The sequence below is a fragment of the Oncorhynchus kisutch genome, linkage group LG24, assembly GCF_002021735.2.
Source record: "Oncorhynchus kisutch isolate 150728-3 linkage group LG24, Okis_V2, whole genome shotgun sequence".
Classification (NCBI taxonomy): Eukaryota; Metazoa; Chordata; class Actinopteri; order Salmoniformes; family Salmonidae; genus Oncorhynchus; species Oncorhynchus kisutch.
In genome coordinates, this window is record NC_034197.2 from 21300707 (window position 1) to 21317839 (window position 17133).

A 17133-nucleotide genomic window follows, 5' to 3' on the forward strand; every position below is an offset into this window, starting at 1 on the left:
TTCATACCATTCACAACCAAAGCTCACGCTGAGGTTGGCTTAGTTCTGTAGTTGACATGTTAGTCCTTTTTAATGTATGGACCATCGTCCTATTGTCCTCGGAACAGAAGGTTACATTTTCGTCAAAGGGCTTATATAGTGGAGGGAGAGAAGGGTGTGTTTCATACTTTATAACCCATGTCTCTTCACAGGGCCACTGATTGAGCAGAGCTCCAACTTATGAAAACCCAATTCTCTCATTTGGAAGCTAAAATTACATTTAATCTTTTCACAAATAGTTTCATATTCAAACATTTAAATTGCACAATTCCATGTGAATCTGATAACTAGAATGTGTAGACTTTCCCAGATACAGTTTATGTCATCCTGTCATCAGTCATGTCTCAAATGACAACCGAACTGACATCCTATTCATTAAGTACCAACACATATTTTCAACTGTTTCTATTACCGAAATATGGTTCCTTTCCCCTCACCGTTTGATGTTCCCAGATTCTCTGTTCAAAGGCTATTCAAGAGTTCTTCAGGAGAGTCGAGAGACGGGAGAAAGGTATTTATGGGGGGGGGGGGGGGGGTCATAAACCTTACCCACAGGCCAACTTCATGACACCACAAACAAAAGCCTGATAAACTCTATGCGCAGGAGATGTGTCACGCTGCTTGAGGCAAATGGTCACACCAGATACTGACTGGTTTTCTGATCCACGGCCCTACTTTTTTTAAGGTGTCTGTGACCAGCAGATGCATATGTGTTCCCAGTCATTTGAAATCCATAGATTAGGGCCTAATTTATTTATTTAAATTGACTGATTGCCTTGTATGAACTGTTACTCAGTAGTTGTTGCATTTATATTTTTGTTCAGTATAGTTCTAAAGATTAACAGTAGTACAATTGTCAATTCTTTAAACACCAACAACAGCAGAGGATTCAAGACAAATGGCATTTTTTTTCCAGAGCCCTATTAAGGAGTTTGTTACCGGACTATACCACACTTTGTAAATACTGAAGTGAAAACTATGCAATGGTGACATCGTCAGGAAACCCACTCTTTTCCTAGATGCCTTGATCTATTCTGTGAAATGTTTTTTAAGTCTTACATTTTCTTGTGATTGTGTCAAGGCATGAATCATGAAAGAACGATACAACCAATCATTCCCTATAAATGTATTTTCTTAGAGTACATTTAAAAGGACTGAGGAAATGTGAGGATGCATTTGTATACAACACCCCTCCCCCCTCACAAATGAACGAGATCTTTTTGAAGTTACTTGTATTTAATAGTTTGACATCTTATTCTTATTCATGAATTACCTTAAGCATTTTATTCTTAAACTTTCATTCTAAAGTTACTAGATCTGCTAAATATGCATAACTGATATAGGATAAGCCATCATCAACAGTTGTTAGAAAGACATGGAGTGTGGGGTGGACTGGAGGGAGTGAGATAGGTCAACACTTAAAACTCACTCCCAATAACAGCCTGGCATGCAGGCAAAAACAATCTGCAAGCAGAAAATACAAAATTTGCAAAACCCAAAATTTGCTAAACTTAGTATCACTTAATGCAAAAGTCATACTCCCCTTTCAAACCCGTGTCTGACAGTCCACATCAAATGTACATCTTTATCTGACTTGAGCCCAACTTGTGACAAAACCAAATTCTAAAATAATTTCTCATTACAATTTATGAACAGGCTTATAAAACTAACAAAAATCAGTTGGTATCATTATTGTATGCATTTTAATATGAATTCTATAGTCAAAGGCAAATAAAAACATTTAGCTATTTAAATAAATCAAAATTGCTTGTATCAAGTGAACAATGTGATTGGACCAATAATATGATAGGAGGTGCTGGTCCACACAAGGATAGGGTTAGTCTATCCATAGGGAGAACAAAGAAAATAAACACCTATGGTATGGCTGGACAGAAATTAAAGACAAGCACTGACACACTGCAAGCCAAGGAGGTCACAGAGAGTCAGAACATATTACATCAGAATGAAACTGATTCCCCCTTTTCTCTGATGATGCTCCGCTCTATGAACCAGGCCAATAGCGCTGGGGTTTCTGACCCGATCAAGAACACCAATCTTATCCTGTCCCTCAGAGATCACTACCACGCTCAGACATAAGTTTACCAGAGATAGTGTTTTTTGCTCTACCCTTCTAGTCATCCAAGACCCAATAAAAAATCTTAACCATACGATAATCTTATACTGAAAGCCGTTGACGGCCACCTTGGCCTTAAAAATGTAAACTCCCCTTTTCATTACATTTGACCTTCTCCATTTCCTTAGGCCTTGTTAATTATATTTTTCTCCATTGCACACCTCGAACCTCCCCCACCCTTCCACAGATGGAGACAGAGGGGTGCAGCATTTTCCTTGGCCTGATTTATTTACCCCTCCCCTCCCGTCTTTCCCCAGCTCTCTATAGCAGGAGACAGGCATTCTTCTTGCCACGTTTCTTGGCCTGCAGTGCCGCCCTGGTGGCCATCTCAAACACCTCCCTCACACCGTCTTTCGTCTTGGCTGAGCACTCCAAGTAGCCAAACGCGTTGATGCGGTTAGCCATGTCCCGGCCCTCCTCTGGCTTCACTGGTTCCTGTGTCAGAGTTGGAAACGTGTTCAGAGGCATTCTATGGTTGGCATCCTTTGACAACTAAACCACCAATCATTACAACAAGCCAAACAAAAACGTAACTAGCATGTTGGATAAACCAACTGAACAAAACAAAAACCTCAACCGGTGTATAATTAGACAACAGTACACTAAGTGAAGGTAGCTTATAAGGCAGCACAACCACTTTAAAACAAATGCACATGGTTTGTTCAATTTCAATGTTAAATAAAACAATATCATCAATGGATCAGGGCAATGAGTCTACTTGATGAAATTACATAATAAGAATTCATAATGCATCCTGTACCTGCTTCATTTTTGCTAACTCCCGACGTGTGTGCTCATCATTCCGCAAGTCCTTCTTATTACCCACAAGAATGATGGGCACATTTGGACAGAAGTGCTTTACTTCAGGGGTCCACTTCTCTGGGATATTCTCTGTTTCAGACACAGGATCATTTTAGGAAACTGCTGCAAGTGATACGATAATTTGTTGCATTCACCATGTATGACAAATATGAATATTACAGTCACCAAGGTCTTACCCAAGCTGTCAGGACTATCTATGGAAAAGCACATGAGGATGACATCAGTGTCAGGGTAGGAGAGAGGCCTTAGTCTGTCATAGTCCTCCTGTCCGGCTGTGTCCCAGAGGGCCAGTTCCACCTAGAACTCACAGGGAGAGCAGATATTCACAGTTACACTGCTGTTTGGCCAAACTGCAATTGTCTCTGAATAAATTATTACCTATCAAAATGTGTAAACCACAGGACATCCACATAAAAAGGGTGCTTCAAAGTGTGTCTTGATGGCAAACTGTGTAACTAAACGTACAATCTCACCTGCTTACTGTCCACCTCAATATCTGCCACATAGTTCTCAAACACTGTAGGTACGTAGACCTCAGGGAACTGGTCTTTACTGAAGACTATCAACAGACAGGTCTTCCCACAAGCACCATCTCCCACGATCACCAGCTTCTTACGGATCGCAGCCATCTGCAAGACAATGTAAAAATCCAGCAAAAAAAGTGGCAAATATGTTATTGAAAACCTATTGTATTTCACAGTGATAATATAGCAACACAACCAAGCAAATCAAAATTTGTAGGAAAAAAAAATGACAATATGTAGTAATACAATATCCCAGACATTTTCCAGAAGCACAACAAGCTTATTTCTCTCAAATGCGGTGCACAAAATTGGTTTACATGCCTAGTTTAAATAAAGGTTACATAAATAAATAAAAACAGGTTAGTCAGTTAAGAAATTCTTATTTACAATGACGGCCTATCGGGGAACAGTGGGTTAACTGCCTTGTTTAGGGGCAGAACGACAGATTTTTACCTTGCCAGCTCGGGGATTCAATCCAGCAACCTTTCGGTTACTGGCCCAACGCTCTAATCATTACCTGCCACGCCTGTTAGTTAGCATTTATCCACCTGACAGGTGTAGCATATCAAGAAGCTGATTAAACAGCATGATCATTACACAGGTGCACCTTGTGCTGGGAACAATAAAAGGCCACTAAAATGTGCCATTTTGTCACACAACGCCACAGATGCCCCACGTTTTGATGAAGCGTGCAATTGGCATGCTGACTGCAGGACAGAGCTGTTGCCATAGAATTTGATGTTAATTTCTCTACCATAAGCCACCTCCAACGTCATTTCAAAGAATTTGGCAGTACGTCCAACCGGCCTCACAACCGCAGACCACGTGTAAAGCATCACCGGGGGCAAAAAAAAGATAATCAAGTACAACAACCACCCGAGCCACTGCCTGTTCACCCCGCTACTGTCCAGAAGGCAAGGTCAGTACAGGTGCATCAAAGCTGGGACTGAGAGACTGAAAAACAGCTTCTCAAGGCCATCAGACTGTTAAACAGCCAGCAGAGGCTGCTGCCTACATAGACTTGAAATCATTGGCCACTTTAATAAATGGAACACTAGTCACTTTAATAATGTTTACATATCTTACATTACTCATCTGATATGTATATACTGTATTCTATACCATCTATTGCATCTTAGCCTATGCCACTCTGACATTGCTCATCCATACATTTATATATTCTTATTACATTCCTTTACTTAGATGTGTGTATTAGGTATTTGTTGTGGAATTGTTACATATTACTTGTTAGATATTGCTACACTGTCGGAACTAGAAGCGCTAGCATTTCACTACAGTCTCAATAACATCTGCTAAACATGTGTACGTGACCAATACAATTTGATTTGAAATTTGGACACACTTACTCATTCCAGGGTTTTTTTTGTACTATTTTCTACATTGTAGAATAATAGTGAAGACATCAAAACTATAAAATAACACATATGGAATCATGTAACCCAAAAAGTTATGCAAATCAAAATATTGAGATTCTTCAAAGTAGCCACCCTTTGCCTTGATGACAGCTTTGCACACTCTTGGCATTATCTCAACCAGCTTCATGAGGTAGTCACCTGGAATGCATTTCAATTAACAGGTGTGCCTTAGTTAATTTGTGGAATTTCTTTCCTTCTTAATGCGTTTGAGCCAATGTCCATATTATAGCAATAACAGCTCAAATAAGCAAAGAGAAAAGACAGTCCATCATTACTTTAAGACAGGAAGGTCAATCAATATGGAACATTAAGAACTTTGAAAGTTTCTTCAAGTGCAGTCGCAAAAACGATCAAGTGCTATGATGAAATTGGCTCTCATGAGGACCGTCACAGGAAAGGAAGCCCCAGAGTTACCTCTGCTGCAGAGGATAAATTCATTAGAGTTACCAGCCTCAGATTGCAACCAAAATAAATGCGTCAGAGTTCAAGTAGCAGACATCAACATTAACTGTTCAGAGGAGAATGCGTGAATCAGGCCTTCATGGTAAAAATGTTGTATTTATTATGGATCCCCATTAGCTCTTCCAGGAATCAGGTAAAATTAAGGCAGTTTATATCATTTTAAAAACATTATAATACATTCACAGACCATGTGCCCTCAGGCCCCTACTCCACCACATATATACAGTACAGAATCCATATGTACGTGTATGTATAGTGCGTATGCTATCGTGTGTGTGTGTGTGAATATGTTTGTGTTGCTTCAAGGTCCCCACTGTTCCATAAGGTGTTTTTTAAAATCTAATATTACTGCTTGCACGAGCTACTTGATGTGGAATAGAGTTCCTTGTAGTCACGGCTCTATTTAGTACTGTGCACCTTCCCTAGTCTGTTCTAGACTTGGGGACTGTGAAGAGGCCTCGTGGCATGTCTTGTGGGGTATGCATGGGTGTCCGAGCTGTGTGCCAGTAGTTTAGACAGACAGCTCGGTGCATTCAACATGTCAATACCTCTCATAAATACAAGCAGTGATGAAGTCAATGTCTCCTCCACTTTGAGCCAGGAGAGATTGACATGCATATTATTAATCACAGCTCTCTGTGTACATCCAAGGGCCAGCTGTGCTGCCCTGTTCTGAACCAATTGCAAATTTGTTTTGTGGCACCTGACCACACGACTGAACAGTAGACAAAACTAGGGCCTGTAGGACCTGCCTTGTTGACAGTGCTGTCAAGAAGGTAGAGCAGCACCTTATCATGGACATACTTCTCCCCATCAGCTACTGTTGTATTAATATGTTTTAACCATGACCGTTTACAATCCAGGGTAACTCCAAGCAGTTTAGTCTAGAGGTCGACCGATTATGATTTTTCAACGCCGATACCGATAATTGGAGGACCAAAAAAAACGATACCGATTAATCGGATGATTTAAAAAAAAATGTTTTTGTAATAATGACAATTACAAGAATACTGAATGAACATTTATTTTAACTTAATATAATACATCAATAAAATCAATTTAGCCTCAAATAATTAAACATGTTCAACTTGGTTTAAATTATGCAAAAACAAAGTGTTGGAAAAGAAAGTAAAAGTGCAATATGTGCCATGTAAGAAAGCTAACATTTAAGTTCCTTGCTCAGAACATGAGAACATATGAAAGCTGGTGGTTCATGACTCTTCAATATCCCCAGGTAAGACGTTTTAGGTTGTAGTTATTATAGGAATTATAGGACTATTTCTCTCTATACCATTTGTATTTCATTAACCTTTGACCGTGTGGTTCTGGGATTTTTGCTCACCGTTCTTGTGATCATTTTGACCCCACGGGGTGAGATCTTGCGTGGAGCCCCAGATCGAGGGAGATTATCAGTGGTCTTGTATGTCTTCCATTTCCTAATAATTGCTCCCACAGTTGATTTCTTCAAACCAAGCTGCTTACCTATTGCAGATTCAGTCTTCCCAGCCTGGTGCAGGTCTACAATTTTGTTTCTGGTGTCCTTTGACAGCTCTTTGGTCTTGGCCATAGTGGAGTTTGGAGTGTGACTGTTTGAGGTTGTGGACAGGTGTCTTTTATACTGATAACAAGTTCAAACAGGTGCCATTAATACAGGTAACGAGTGGAGGACAGAGGAGCCTCTTAAAGAAGAAGTTACAGGTCTGTGAGAGCCAGAAATCTTGCTGGTTTGTAGGTGACCAAATACTTATTTTCCACCATAATTTGCAAAGAAATGCATAAAAAATCCTACAATGTGATTTTCTGGATTTTTTTTCTAATTTGGTCTGTCATAGTTGAAGTGTACCTATGATGAAAATTACAGTCCTCTCATCTTTTTAAGTGGGAGAACTTGCACAATTGGTGGCTGACTAAATACTTTTTTGCCCCACTGTAGCCCCTTTGCTCCAGGAGACCTGTACACAGTGGGCTACCGTCACTGAAGGCTACATCCCATATCCCCCTAAACATATTTACCAGTCCTCTGGGTTGACCCATTTCCTAAAAACAAAAAGGTCACTGAAGTAAGATCTATAAACTGTAATACCTTACCAGTCGGTATGGGTTATACAATGTGTTTACTACTTCGGTAAAATAAGTTTAAAACCACATTTCCCGAAGCTCACTCCCTAGTCCCTAATAGTTGCTATGCAAGATCCCAGCGTGATCCCATTGCACCTTTAGGGAAATATGGAATGAATTTGGTAAGCTCTGGAAAACGTTGTATAACCATTGTAAGGCATTCCGAATGAGGCTATAGATTTGCCTTCGGTGACGGGAAATTTCTTGGAAATAGGTAAAGGGCTGATGAATATGTTTTCGGGGATAAGGGATGTAGCCTTCAGCGATGGGAGCCCAATGTGTACAAGTCTCCTGGAGCGAAGAGGCTACATTGCCTCTACGAATCAGAGTGTAGAAGCTTCCACTCAATACCAAACAGTCCCTTTACAAGTCAGAATGTTGAATAATCTTCATTTGAACTTACTCTACCCTTTGTGCGCTGATTTTGTCCTTCTACCTTTAAAATTGACTAACTATTCACAGGAAAGTATTATTAAACCGACATCAAAACGTGGATCTGGATTGTTTTCTCTTTACCTGAAGCATGGGCACAAGACGGAAGGACATGCCCGCAATGCATGCATACTACCCTAAGTCTTGCAGGTGTTTACATGGTTGTCGGTTTAATTATACCTCCCTGTAGATACTTTTCTCAAATTCCTATCCGCAAATTCCTATCAGCAAAAGGACAAACCACACAGACAACCGGTAGATTAAATTCAAATTAAATTGTATTCAACATTCTAGCATGTAGACATTTTCCAAACAAATGCATGGCATTAATCCCAGACTGTGTAACCAGGGGTATCACAGTATGATTCGTTAGGCAACATTGCACAGTGCTTTTCAGTCAATTACTGTTGGAGGCCTGTAAACCCAAACATTTATGATAACCAACGCTTGGTTAATTATTTCGCAAATAACCAATACTAGAAATTTAGATAAAAACGCCAATACTGGCCATCTTTCTAGGCCTAACTACTGAATTTCAGTAAAATACATGTATGGACTTTTTTTGTTCCATGTTCACATGAAATTAGCCATAATACCTAGTGACACTATCACAACTAGCCAAGAGAAGTCTACCTGCAGAAGACACTGCTTGCCACCACCTGGATGGCCTCAACAACAAAACGCCGCACCCAAACTACTAACTAGCTAATTGGACAAACAAATAGCTAGTTACAACGATTTTCCCATTTAAAACACCCAAGTGTAACATGTGCTGGGTCGGTGGACGACGGTTATGAAAATTAAGTCACTTGTCAGTGGTGGCTAGCAAGTTGGCTAGAAAGCTAGAGATCTTGCCCAGGAAAGCAAGAGGTCTTGCCCAGGCACTGGCAAGTGCGAAGAGTTGCTAGCTTCCAGACCAGTGTGTTGCTAACTTCACAACGGTGATGATAGCACTGTATACCTGCCTATGATGACCTGATAGCTTTTCCTGACCAACTCTGGCTGATGGTGTCTGAAACAAGGAGTCTTTTCACTTCAATTGTTCGTTCGTTTCCGTCATTAATGCTAGCTAGTGTAGCTATCTAATGTTAGCTAATAGCGGTCTCTCGTATTATAGCCTCATGTCATCTTGCCTACAGAAAACAAATTTAAAGCCTCATTCAAATATTTACTAAATAAATGATATATTTTCAAGGTGAGCAAACAAAGTTATAAATAGGTTACATTTCCTCGTTTTAGTACCGTTTTCGTTACAGATGTCCTCGCCTTCCCTCTCTTTTCCTGTCCGACCCTTCAATCCGGCCCCAACAGTGTGCCACGCCGATAACATCCGCCTAAGCCCGTGATCTCCAGCCAATAGGAAACATCAAATTAATGAGTGACAGATATTTAAGCCAACAACTCGATAAACGTATACCGGTGAATGGAAAAACGGAAGTGAAGAGTGGATAGGTTTCCCCCAGCCATATGGTTTCAACAATAAGTAAGGATATTTTGGGGTCAAAGCAAAATTGTATACGGCAGTAAATCAATAATAGGCGTTGTGACGTCAAGTGATTGTAGTATAAACGTTATTGCTTGCTTATGCTCTGTAGAGACAGCATCATGAAGGTCAATGGGAATATTATGGTTGAAATAGGGACAGAGATGTTTCTCATGCTAATTGAAAAGCCTTCAACATTGCACACGCATGCCAGATCTTACAACGCCTGGATAGGTATTGAACAAATCAGCTAACCACATCATGGTCGTGTTCCCCTGCTCAGACGTTGCATGCATCAACCAATGGTTGCGTGTCACGTCATCGACTGTGCGGTCGTGCACCAGATTGCTATAACATATGTGGTTAGTTGATAAGTTAAACACCTAACCAGGCATCATTGTAAGATCTGGCATATATCAGTAATGTTCGAACAGGGGAACATGACCATAGCGATCTGATGCGCACGACTGCACAGTCGATGACATGCAACACCTGAACATCATAACATCTCCCTAACAGGGGTAGAGAACTCTTGCGCTGAGTCATATAACGAACATCTTTCATGAGACGCTTTTATCCAAAGCGACTTAGTCATGCGTGCACATATTTAAATAGTTTTTGTAACACAATCTTTACAAATTGTAATGGCTCTCTCTTAATCTACTAAATGTTAAACCAGCAACATGAAAATATGTTGTGGACTAGATTTGGTCCCTGTCCCCTATTTGAGAATCAGGGGTGGAACTTTGACGTTTTAGGTAGTTTCATAAGAGCTTAACTGAAGCCTATCCTTGAATGTGTTGTGATAAGGTGCTGTGGACAAATTTGAGCATCCTTGAAGACTGACAATCAGGTTTAATACAGAATGCTTCAGCGTGGACATACTGCACAACAGCTGTCAGTGAGGCTTTGATTCATCACAGTTACGTGCATTATCTTGCTTAGTTACCAGTAGGTACTTAGAGCCATGTCTTTTTCTTTCAAAATGGTGATTAGACCAAATTAAAGTTTGTCAATAACCAGCACATTGCTGATGACTACTGTGCACCCATGTCATCATTGTGTTGTCAATGTATTCCAGACTTCCTGGAGATGGTATCTCCTACTGTAATATTCTTTGCAGGTGGTGCATGATGATGTTACACTTTCACTACTGTGGTGTCATCCATTGGAGATATAGCCCAGGGCAGGTACAAGGGGCTCGCAGAGCAATTACTGCAGTAGTTTGACTATCATACTATTTCATTGTCATCACTAGTCAGTTGCTACCTAGGGCTATTCAGTTTGACTACAAAATAATGATCAATGGTGTGGAAGACATTTATTACATTTTACTGACAAGAAAAAAGTTAGAAATAAACATTCAGTGAACAGCTTCTTATAGTACATCCTACTCCTCTCCGGCTCCTGGTAGCACAATCTTGCTTGGGTCATAGTAGTTCTCTTCCATAAGAAGAAGACCTGCAGCCTCCCTCTGTGTGATCAACCTTTCTGCTTCCCTCCTGGCCCACTGCCTCATACTGGTGAGAAAAAGACAGGTCAAAAAGACTAATCAAATTGTGTTTGATGATCAATTCAATATAGCACAGTTGTTTGCCATAGTGAACATTGCTCTCCATTATACAAAAAAAATGAATCCCATTAGCACAGTATACATGATCCCCATTTTAGCTCCAAGATGCCATCAATTTGAAAAAAGGAAAAAGTAGACGGTGCCGATTTATCAGTGCATTGAACCGTGTCACGCCATTGTTTTAAAAACTAGATTGTTTTAGGATGTCTTCGTCCTATCTGAATTCCGACATCTATATGCACCGGTGTCATTTTTGGAGTCCAGGAACGCAGCATTGACTTGTGGAATTGACTGGTCTACTATCCAAAGTTCCATCAGTCCATTGTAATACAGCTTATTGTCCAATGTAGCTCCATTGGTAGCGCATGGTGCTTGCGATGCCAGAGTTTTGCATTTGATTCCCACGGGGGACCAGTACGAAAAAAAATATATGCAGTCACTACTGTAAGAGCGTCTGCTAAATGACTAAAATGTCCTTTTGAAACCCTATTATTCAAAAATACTTTTCCAAAAGAAAATGTGAATTTGTGCTATGATAAGTATGCTCCTTTACCCCACATCAACTGGATACTGAAATAAAAAGAACCCAAAAGTTATACATAAGCTTTTTGTGCATATTTTAATCAAATTGTGCACATTTGTGTACTTCCCTTTTAGTGAGCATTTCTCCTTTGGCAAGATAATACATCCACCTGACAGGTTCGCGTATCAAGAAGCTGAATAAACAGCATGATCATTACACATGTGCACCTTGTGCTGGGGACAAAAGGACACAAATGTGCAGTTGTCACACAACACAATGCCACAGATGTCTCAAGTTCTTAGGGAGCGTGCAATTTGCATGCTGACTGCAGGAACGTCCACCAGAGCTATTGACAGATAATTATATTCATTTTTTTCCCATAAGCCATCTCCATTGATTTAAGGAATTTGGCAGTATGTCCAACCGGCCTCACAAACGCAGAACACGTAACCACACGAGCCCAGGACATCCACATTTGGCTTCTTCACCTGTGAGATTGTCTGAGACCAGCCACCTGGACAGCTGATGAATCTGTGTGCAGAAATTTGGTTGTGCAAAAACTGTTAGAAACCGTCTCAGGGAAGCCCATCTGTGTGCTCGTCGTCCTCACCAGGGTCTTGACCTGACGGCAGTTCAGAGTCGTAACAGAGTGGGCAAATGCTCACCTTAATGGCCACTGGCACAGTGGAGAAGTGTGCTCTTCATGGATGAATCCCAGTTTCAACTGTACCGGGTAGATGGCTGACCGTATATATGGCATTGTGTGGGTGAGTGGTTTGCTGATGTCAACATTGTAAAGAGTGCCCCATGGTGGCAGTGGGGTTATGGTATTTTTAAGCATAAGCTACAGACAACGAACACAATTGCATTTTATCGATGGCAATTTGAATCCACAGAGATACCGTGACGAGATCCTGGCCCATTGTCATGCTATTCATCCGCCACAATCACCTCATGTTTCAGCATGATAATGTCTAAGATCTGCACACAATTCCTGGATGCGCAAAATGTTCCAGTTCTTCCATGGCCTGCATACTCACCAGATATGTCACCCATTGAGCATGTTCAGGAAGCTCTGGATCAGTGTACGACAGTGTGTTCCAGTTCCCACCAATATCTAGCAACTTCACACAGACATTGAAGAGGAGTGGGACAACATTCCACAGGCCACAATCAACAACCTGATCAACTCTATGCGAAGGAGATGTCGTGCTGCATGGTTCTCTCCAACTGGTTCCTTTTTAAAAATGTTTTATTTACGTATCTGTGACCAACAAATGCATATCTTTATTCCCAGTTATGTGAAGTGCATAGATTAAGGCCTAATTCATTTCAATTAACTGATTTCCTTACATGAACTGTAACTCAGTAAAACCTATGAAATTGTTGTACAATTTGCCCAATAAAATTGTATTTTTGTTCAGGCATTGCCTAGATCGGCCCATTTCTTCCAAACAGCATGTGTCAAAGCTATCTTGTAAGTATTCCCTCCCCCCCCAGGAACATCTGATGATTTGCATAAAGCTGGCCCTCAGTACACTCTGGTCACATCGCCAACTGTCGTATGGTAAGTCTCCTCACATCAGGAAAGGGCCTTTTTTTTAAGTGTCAGCTTCATATTCATCTCCAGCACCACCCCAACATCAACATACAGTTGAAGTCAGAAGTTTACATACACCTTAGCCAAATACATTTAATCCCAGTTTCACAAATCCTGACATTTAATCCTAATAAAAACATTCCCTGTCTTAGGTCAGTTAGGACCACCACTTTATTTTAAGAATGTGAAATGTCAGAATAATAAGAGTGATTTATTTCATCTTTTTTCATTCATCACATTCCCAGTGGGTCAGAAGTTTACATACACTCAATTAGTATTTGGTAGCATTGCCTTTAAATTGTTTAACTTGGGTCAAACGTTTCAGGTAGCCTTCCACAAGCTTCCCACAATAAGTTGGTTGAATTTTGGCCCATCCTTCCTGACAGAGCTGGTGTAACTGAGTCAGGTTTGTAGGCCTCCTTGCTCGCACATGCTTTTTCAGTTCTGCCCACACATTTTATATAGGATTGAGGTCAGGGCTTTGTGATGGCCACTCCAATACCTTGACTTTGTTGTCCTTAAGCCATTTTGCCACAACTTTGGAAGTATGCTTGGGGTCATTGTCCATTTGGAAGACCCATTTGCGACCAAGCTTTAACTTCCTGACTGATGTCTTGAGATGTTGCTTCAATATATCTACATCATTTTCCTGCCTCATGATGCCATCTATTTTGTGAAGTACACCAGTCCCTCCTGCAGCAAAGCACCCCCACAACATGATGCTGCCACCCCCGTGTTTCACAGTTGGGATGGTGTTCTTAGGCTTGCAAGCCTCCCCCTTTTTCCTCCAAACATATCAATGGTCTTTATGACCAAACAGTTCTATTTTTGTTTCATCATACGAGAGGACATTTCTCCAAAAAGTACAATCTTGGTCCCCATGTGCAGTTGAAAACCGTAGTCTGGCTTTTTTAATGGCGGTTTTGGAGCAGTGGCTTCTTCCATGCTGAGCGGCCTTTCAGGTTATGTCGATGTAATACTCATTTTACTGTGGCTATAGATACTTTTGTACCCGTTTCCTCCAGCCTCGTCACAAGGTCCTTTGCGGTTGTTCTGGGATTGATTTGCACTTTTCGTACCAAAGTACATTCATCTCGAGGAGACAGAACGTGTAACCTTAGTGGTATGACGGCTGCGTGGTCCCATGGTGTTCATACTTGCGTACTATTGTTTGTACAGATGAACGTGGTACCTTCAGGCGTTTGGAAATTTCTCCCAAGGATGAACCAGACATGTGGAGGTCTACAATTTTTTCTAAGGTCTTGGCTGATTTCTTTTCATTTTCCCATGATGTCAAGCAAAAAGGCACTGAGTTTGAAGGTAGGCCTTGAAATACATCCACAGGTAAACTGCAAATTGACTCATGTCAATTAGCCTATCAGAAGCTTCTAAAGCCATGACATCACTTTCTAGAATTTTCCAAGCTGTTTAAAGGCACAGTCAACATAGTGTATGTAAACTTCTGACCCACTGGAATTGTGATAGTGAAATAATCTGTAAACAATTGTTGGAAAAATTACTTTGGCATGCACAAAGTAGATGTTCTAACAGACTTGCCAAAACTATAGTTTGTTAAGACATTTGTGGAGTGGTTGAAAAAACTAGTTTTAATGACTCCAACATTAGTGTATGTAAACTTCCGACTTCAACTATATGTGAAAACTTCAAATTTCTATGTTTTGTAGTAACAGTGTTTTGTTTTATTTTATTTTTACCTTTATTTTACTAGGCAAGTCAGTTAAGAACAAATTCTTATTTTCAATGACAACCTAGGAACAGTGGGTTAACTGCCTGTTCAGGGGCAGAACGACATTTGTACCTTGTCAGCTCGGGGATTCGAAACTTGCAACCTTTCGGTTACTAGGCCAACGCTCTAACCACTAGGCTACCCTGCCACCCCGTGTGCATTGCATACTAATTGGTTGATGATGTTACTACAAAACATAAATGTGCAGTTTTCACATATGTTGAGGTTGTGCTGGAGATGATGAATATTTAAAAGTCCCTAGACTTATCTTCCTCTTTTTTTACTACAAAACATAGAAACGTGCAATATTCACATGTTTATGTGGTGGTGGTTTTGATGATGAATATGAAGTAGAGCAATTTTGGAATGTCCCTTTAACCGAAAATATCTGTTATAAAACATTCATCAGTGTAGTTTGGTTGCATTCATCTAGCTCGTTTTTTGTGGGGTCCTCCTAGCAGTGTTATATTTTTACTGTAGCTCGGCTTTTCAGTTGTCACTTACTCATTTTGCACCTACTTGCATCATTGTGCAAGTGATGAAGATCAAGCCACAAAGTAACAAAGAGGGATGTGCAGTGTGCTTAAACATACCCATGGTCTGGTAAATAGTGGATGAAGGTACCCCCAACCACAATAGCTATGGAGATGCCAAAGAAGAAGGCCATCCTCATGTTCCACTCGTCAACGACAGGATCCTGAGAGAACCCATGATAATCTCGATTCTGTAGAGATTTGAGATAGTTATTATGCTTTCATGCTACACTGGATTGTTTGCTAGCTAGTATTTGCTACACCTGAGTGCAGTTAGTGCCTAAATACTTCACTATGTTTGACTGAAGGAATGTGTATCGTTAAGTCGAACTACATTGAATGTGTAATATTGTCAATAATACCAGATATGAGCTGGCTAGCAAGAGTATGGTATTTCCGTTTAGATTCAGAACCAACTCACCTTCTCGAACGCGCTGACCTCTGCGTGTCCATGACTTTCCGTGGCACGTGAGGGCTGCAAATCCGATACAGTGGCCGAACCAGCAGCACCCGAGGGTGGAGATTGCGATACGAACCGAGCCCCAAACGCCGGATTTGTGCGAAAACGGGCCAAGGCAGGCCTAAACCGTGACAACCGGGCGAGCATTTTGACAGGGCAACACTGTCGTGTCGACCCGGCACCGGAATTTTTTGCCCTTTTCTTCAGCTTGTGGAACAGAAGCAGATCATTTCAAAAGAGGTTATTGATCGCCGCCTACTGGGCGGGATGTGTCTGCTGTCAGTGGATGTCACCTACCACGAGCACAGCCTACTGGAAATAATGAGATAAGGCAGTTAGTTGCGAAAATATATTTCTTATGAGGTGCAATGTTTGTTGAGCAAATATTGAATCAAATTCAAGATTTCAACGAAATAAAAAAATACGGGAAAAAACGAGCACCTTTGCCTTTCTAGCACTAACAACCGCACTTTTCTTTTCTTACTAGCACTGACTTTGCTGATAAAGGCTTTGAGAAGTTTAACTTATTATGGCTATGATTTGTGGTTATCTCGACTCGCAACCTTTTAGATGATCTGTAAATCGCTCTGGTTAAGAGCGTCTGCTAAATTACAATTTTTTTTTTTAAAGGCAAACGTTATGCACTATTATTGGGCAAATTGCCAAAATTGCTTCATATATTTCCAGATTGCTTCATTCATACAGTGATTAGAATGACTGTCTTCAGAATGTATGGTATCTCTAATACACTGCCTGTCGCTTTTATACTATTTGATTACATATTTTTTATTTCACTTTCGTCTTTTATATTGCCTAAAGTCTGTAAGTCTTCTATGTTTAAAACCTCTACAGGATCGGTGGGTCCCCGTGGGACGGTTGAGCTAACGTAGGCTAATGCGATTAGCATAAGGTTGTAAGTAATAAGAACATTTCCCAGGACATAGACATATCTGATATTGGCAGAAATGATTGTTAATCTAACTGCACTGTCCAATTTACAGTAGCTATGAAAGTGAAAGAATACCATGCTATTGTTTGAGAGTGCACAGTTGTAAACTTGAAAAGTTATTAATAAACCAATTAGGCACATTTGGGCAGTCTTGATACATTTTGAACAGAAATGCAATGGTTCATTGGATCAGTCTAAAACGTTGCACATGCACTGCTGTCATCTAGTGGCCAAAATTTAAATTGCGCCTGGGCTGGAATAATACATTATGGCCTTTCTCTTGCATTTCAAAGATGAT

The 17133-nt window shown here is 40.6% G+C and overlaps 2 protein-coding genes across 4 annotated transcripts; both read right to left on the reverse strand.

Moving 5' to 3' along the window:
• Window positions 1–1256: 1256 nt before the first annotated feature.
• On the reverse strand, window positions 1257–9422 carry LOC109869057 (rho-related GTP-binding protein RhoA-C). 3 transcript variants are annotated; one of them, XM_020458892.2, is made up of 5 exons: window positions 9210–9422; window positions 3469–3624; window positions 3172–3292; window positions 2934–3064; window positions 1257–2608 (listed from the first exon to the last, which is right to left on the reverse strand). In XM_020458892.2, exons 2-5 carry the CDS (start codon window positions 3622–3624, stop codon window positions 2435–2437), a joined length of 582 nt encoding a protein of 193 aa, XP_020314481.1. In that variant the 5' UTR covers window positions 9210–9422; the 3' UTR covers window positions 1257–2434. The 3 variants fall into 3 exon arrangements, with proteins under 3 accessions (XP_020314481.1, XP_031659672.1, XP_031659673.1); XM_031803812.1 differs by having other exon boundaries at window positions 9192–9268; XM_031803813.1 differs by lacking the exon at window positions 9210–9422 and adding an exon at window positions 3973–4029.
• A 1327-nt stretch (window positions 9423–10749) lies between these two features.
• LOC109869564 (NADH dehydrogenase [ubiquinone] 1 beta subcomplex subunit 11, mitochondrial-like) lies at window positions 10750–16106 on the reverse strand. Its single transcript, XM_020459788.2, has 3 exons — window positions 15848–16106; window positions 15487–15617; window positions 10750–10970 (listed from the first exon to the last, which is right to left on the reverse strand). Exons 1-3 carry the CDS (start codon window positions 16031–16033, stop codon window positions 10841–10843), a joined length of 447 nt encoding a protein of 148 aa, XP_020315377.2. The 5' UTR covers window positions 16034–16106; the 3' UTR covers window positions 10750–10840.
• Between the last annotated feature and the right edge of the window lie 1027 nt (window positions 16107–17133).

Excerpts from the sequence above, each read along its gene's own strand:
- LOC109869564 (XM_020459788.2), bottom strand. The coding sequence starts at position 16,033 with ATGCTCGCCCGGTTGTCACGGTTTAGGCCTGCCTTGGCCCGTTTTCGC. Across the intron at positions 15,618-15,847 it reads AGGTCAGCGCGTTCGAGAAG|AATCGAGATTATCATGGGTT; the intron begins GTGAGTTGGTTC and ends AAATCTCTACAG. Across the intron at positions 10,971-15,486 it reads CACTATTTACCAGACCATGG|TATGAGGCAGTGGGCCAGGA; the intron begins GTATGTTTAAGC and ends TTTTCTCACCAG.
- LOC109869057 (XM_020458892.2), bottom strand. The coding sequence starts at position 3,624 with ATGGCTGCGATCCGTAAGAAGCTGGTGATCGTGGGAGATGGTGCTTGT. Across the intron at positions 3,293-3,468 it reads TTGAGGTGGACAGTAAGCAG|GTGGAACTGGCCCTCTGGGA; the intron begins GTGAGATTGTAC and ends TGTGAGTTCTAG. Across the intron at positions 2,609-2,933 it reads AGTTAGCAAAAATGAAGCAG|GAACCAGTGAAGCCAGAGGA; the intron begins GTACAGGATGCA and ends ACTCTGACACAG.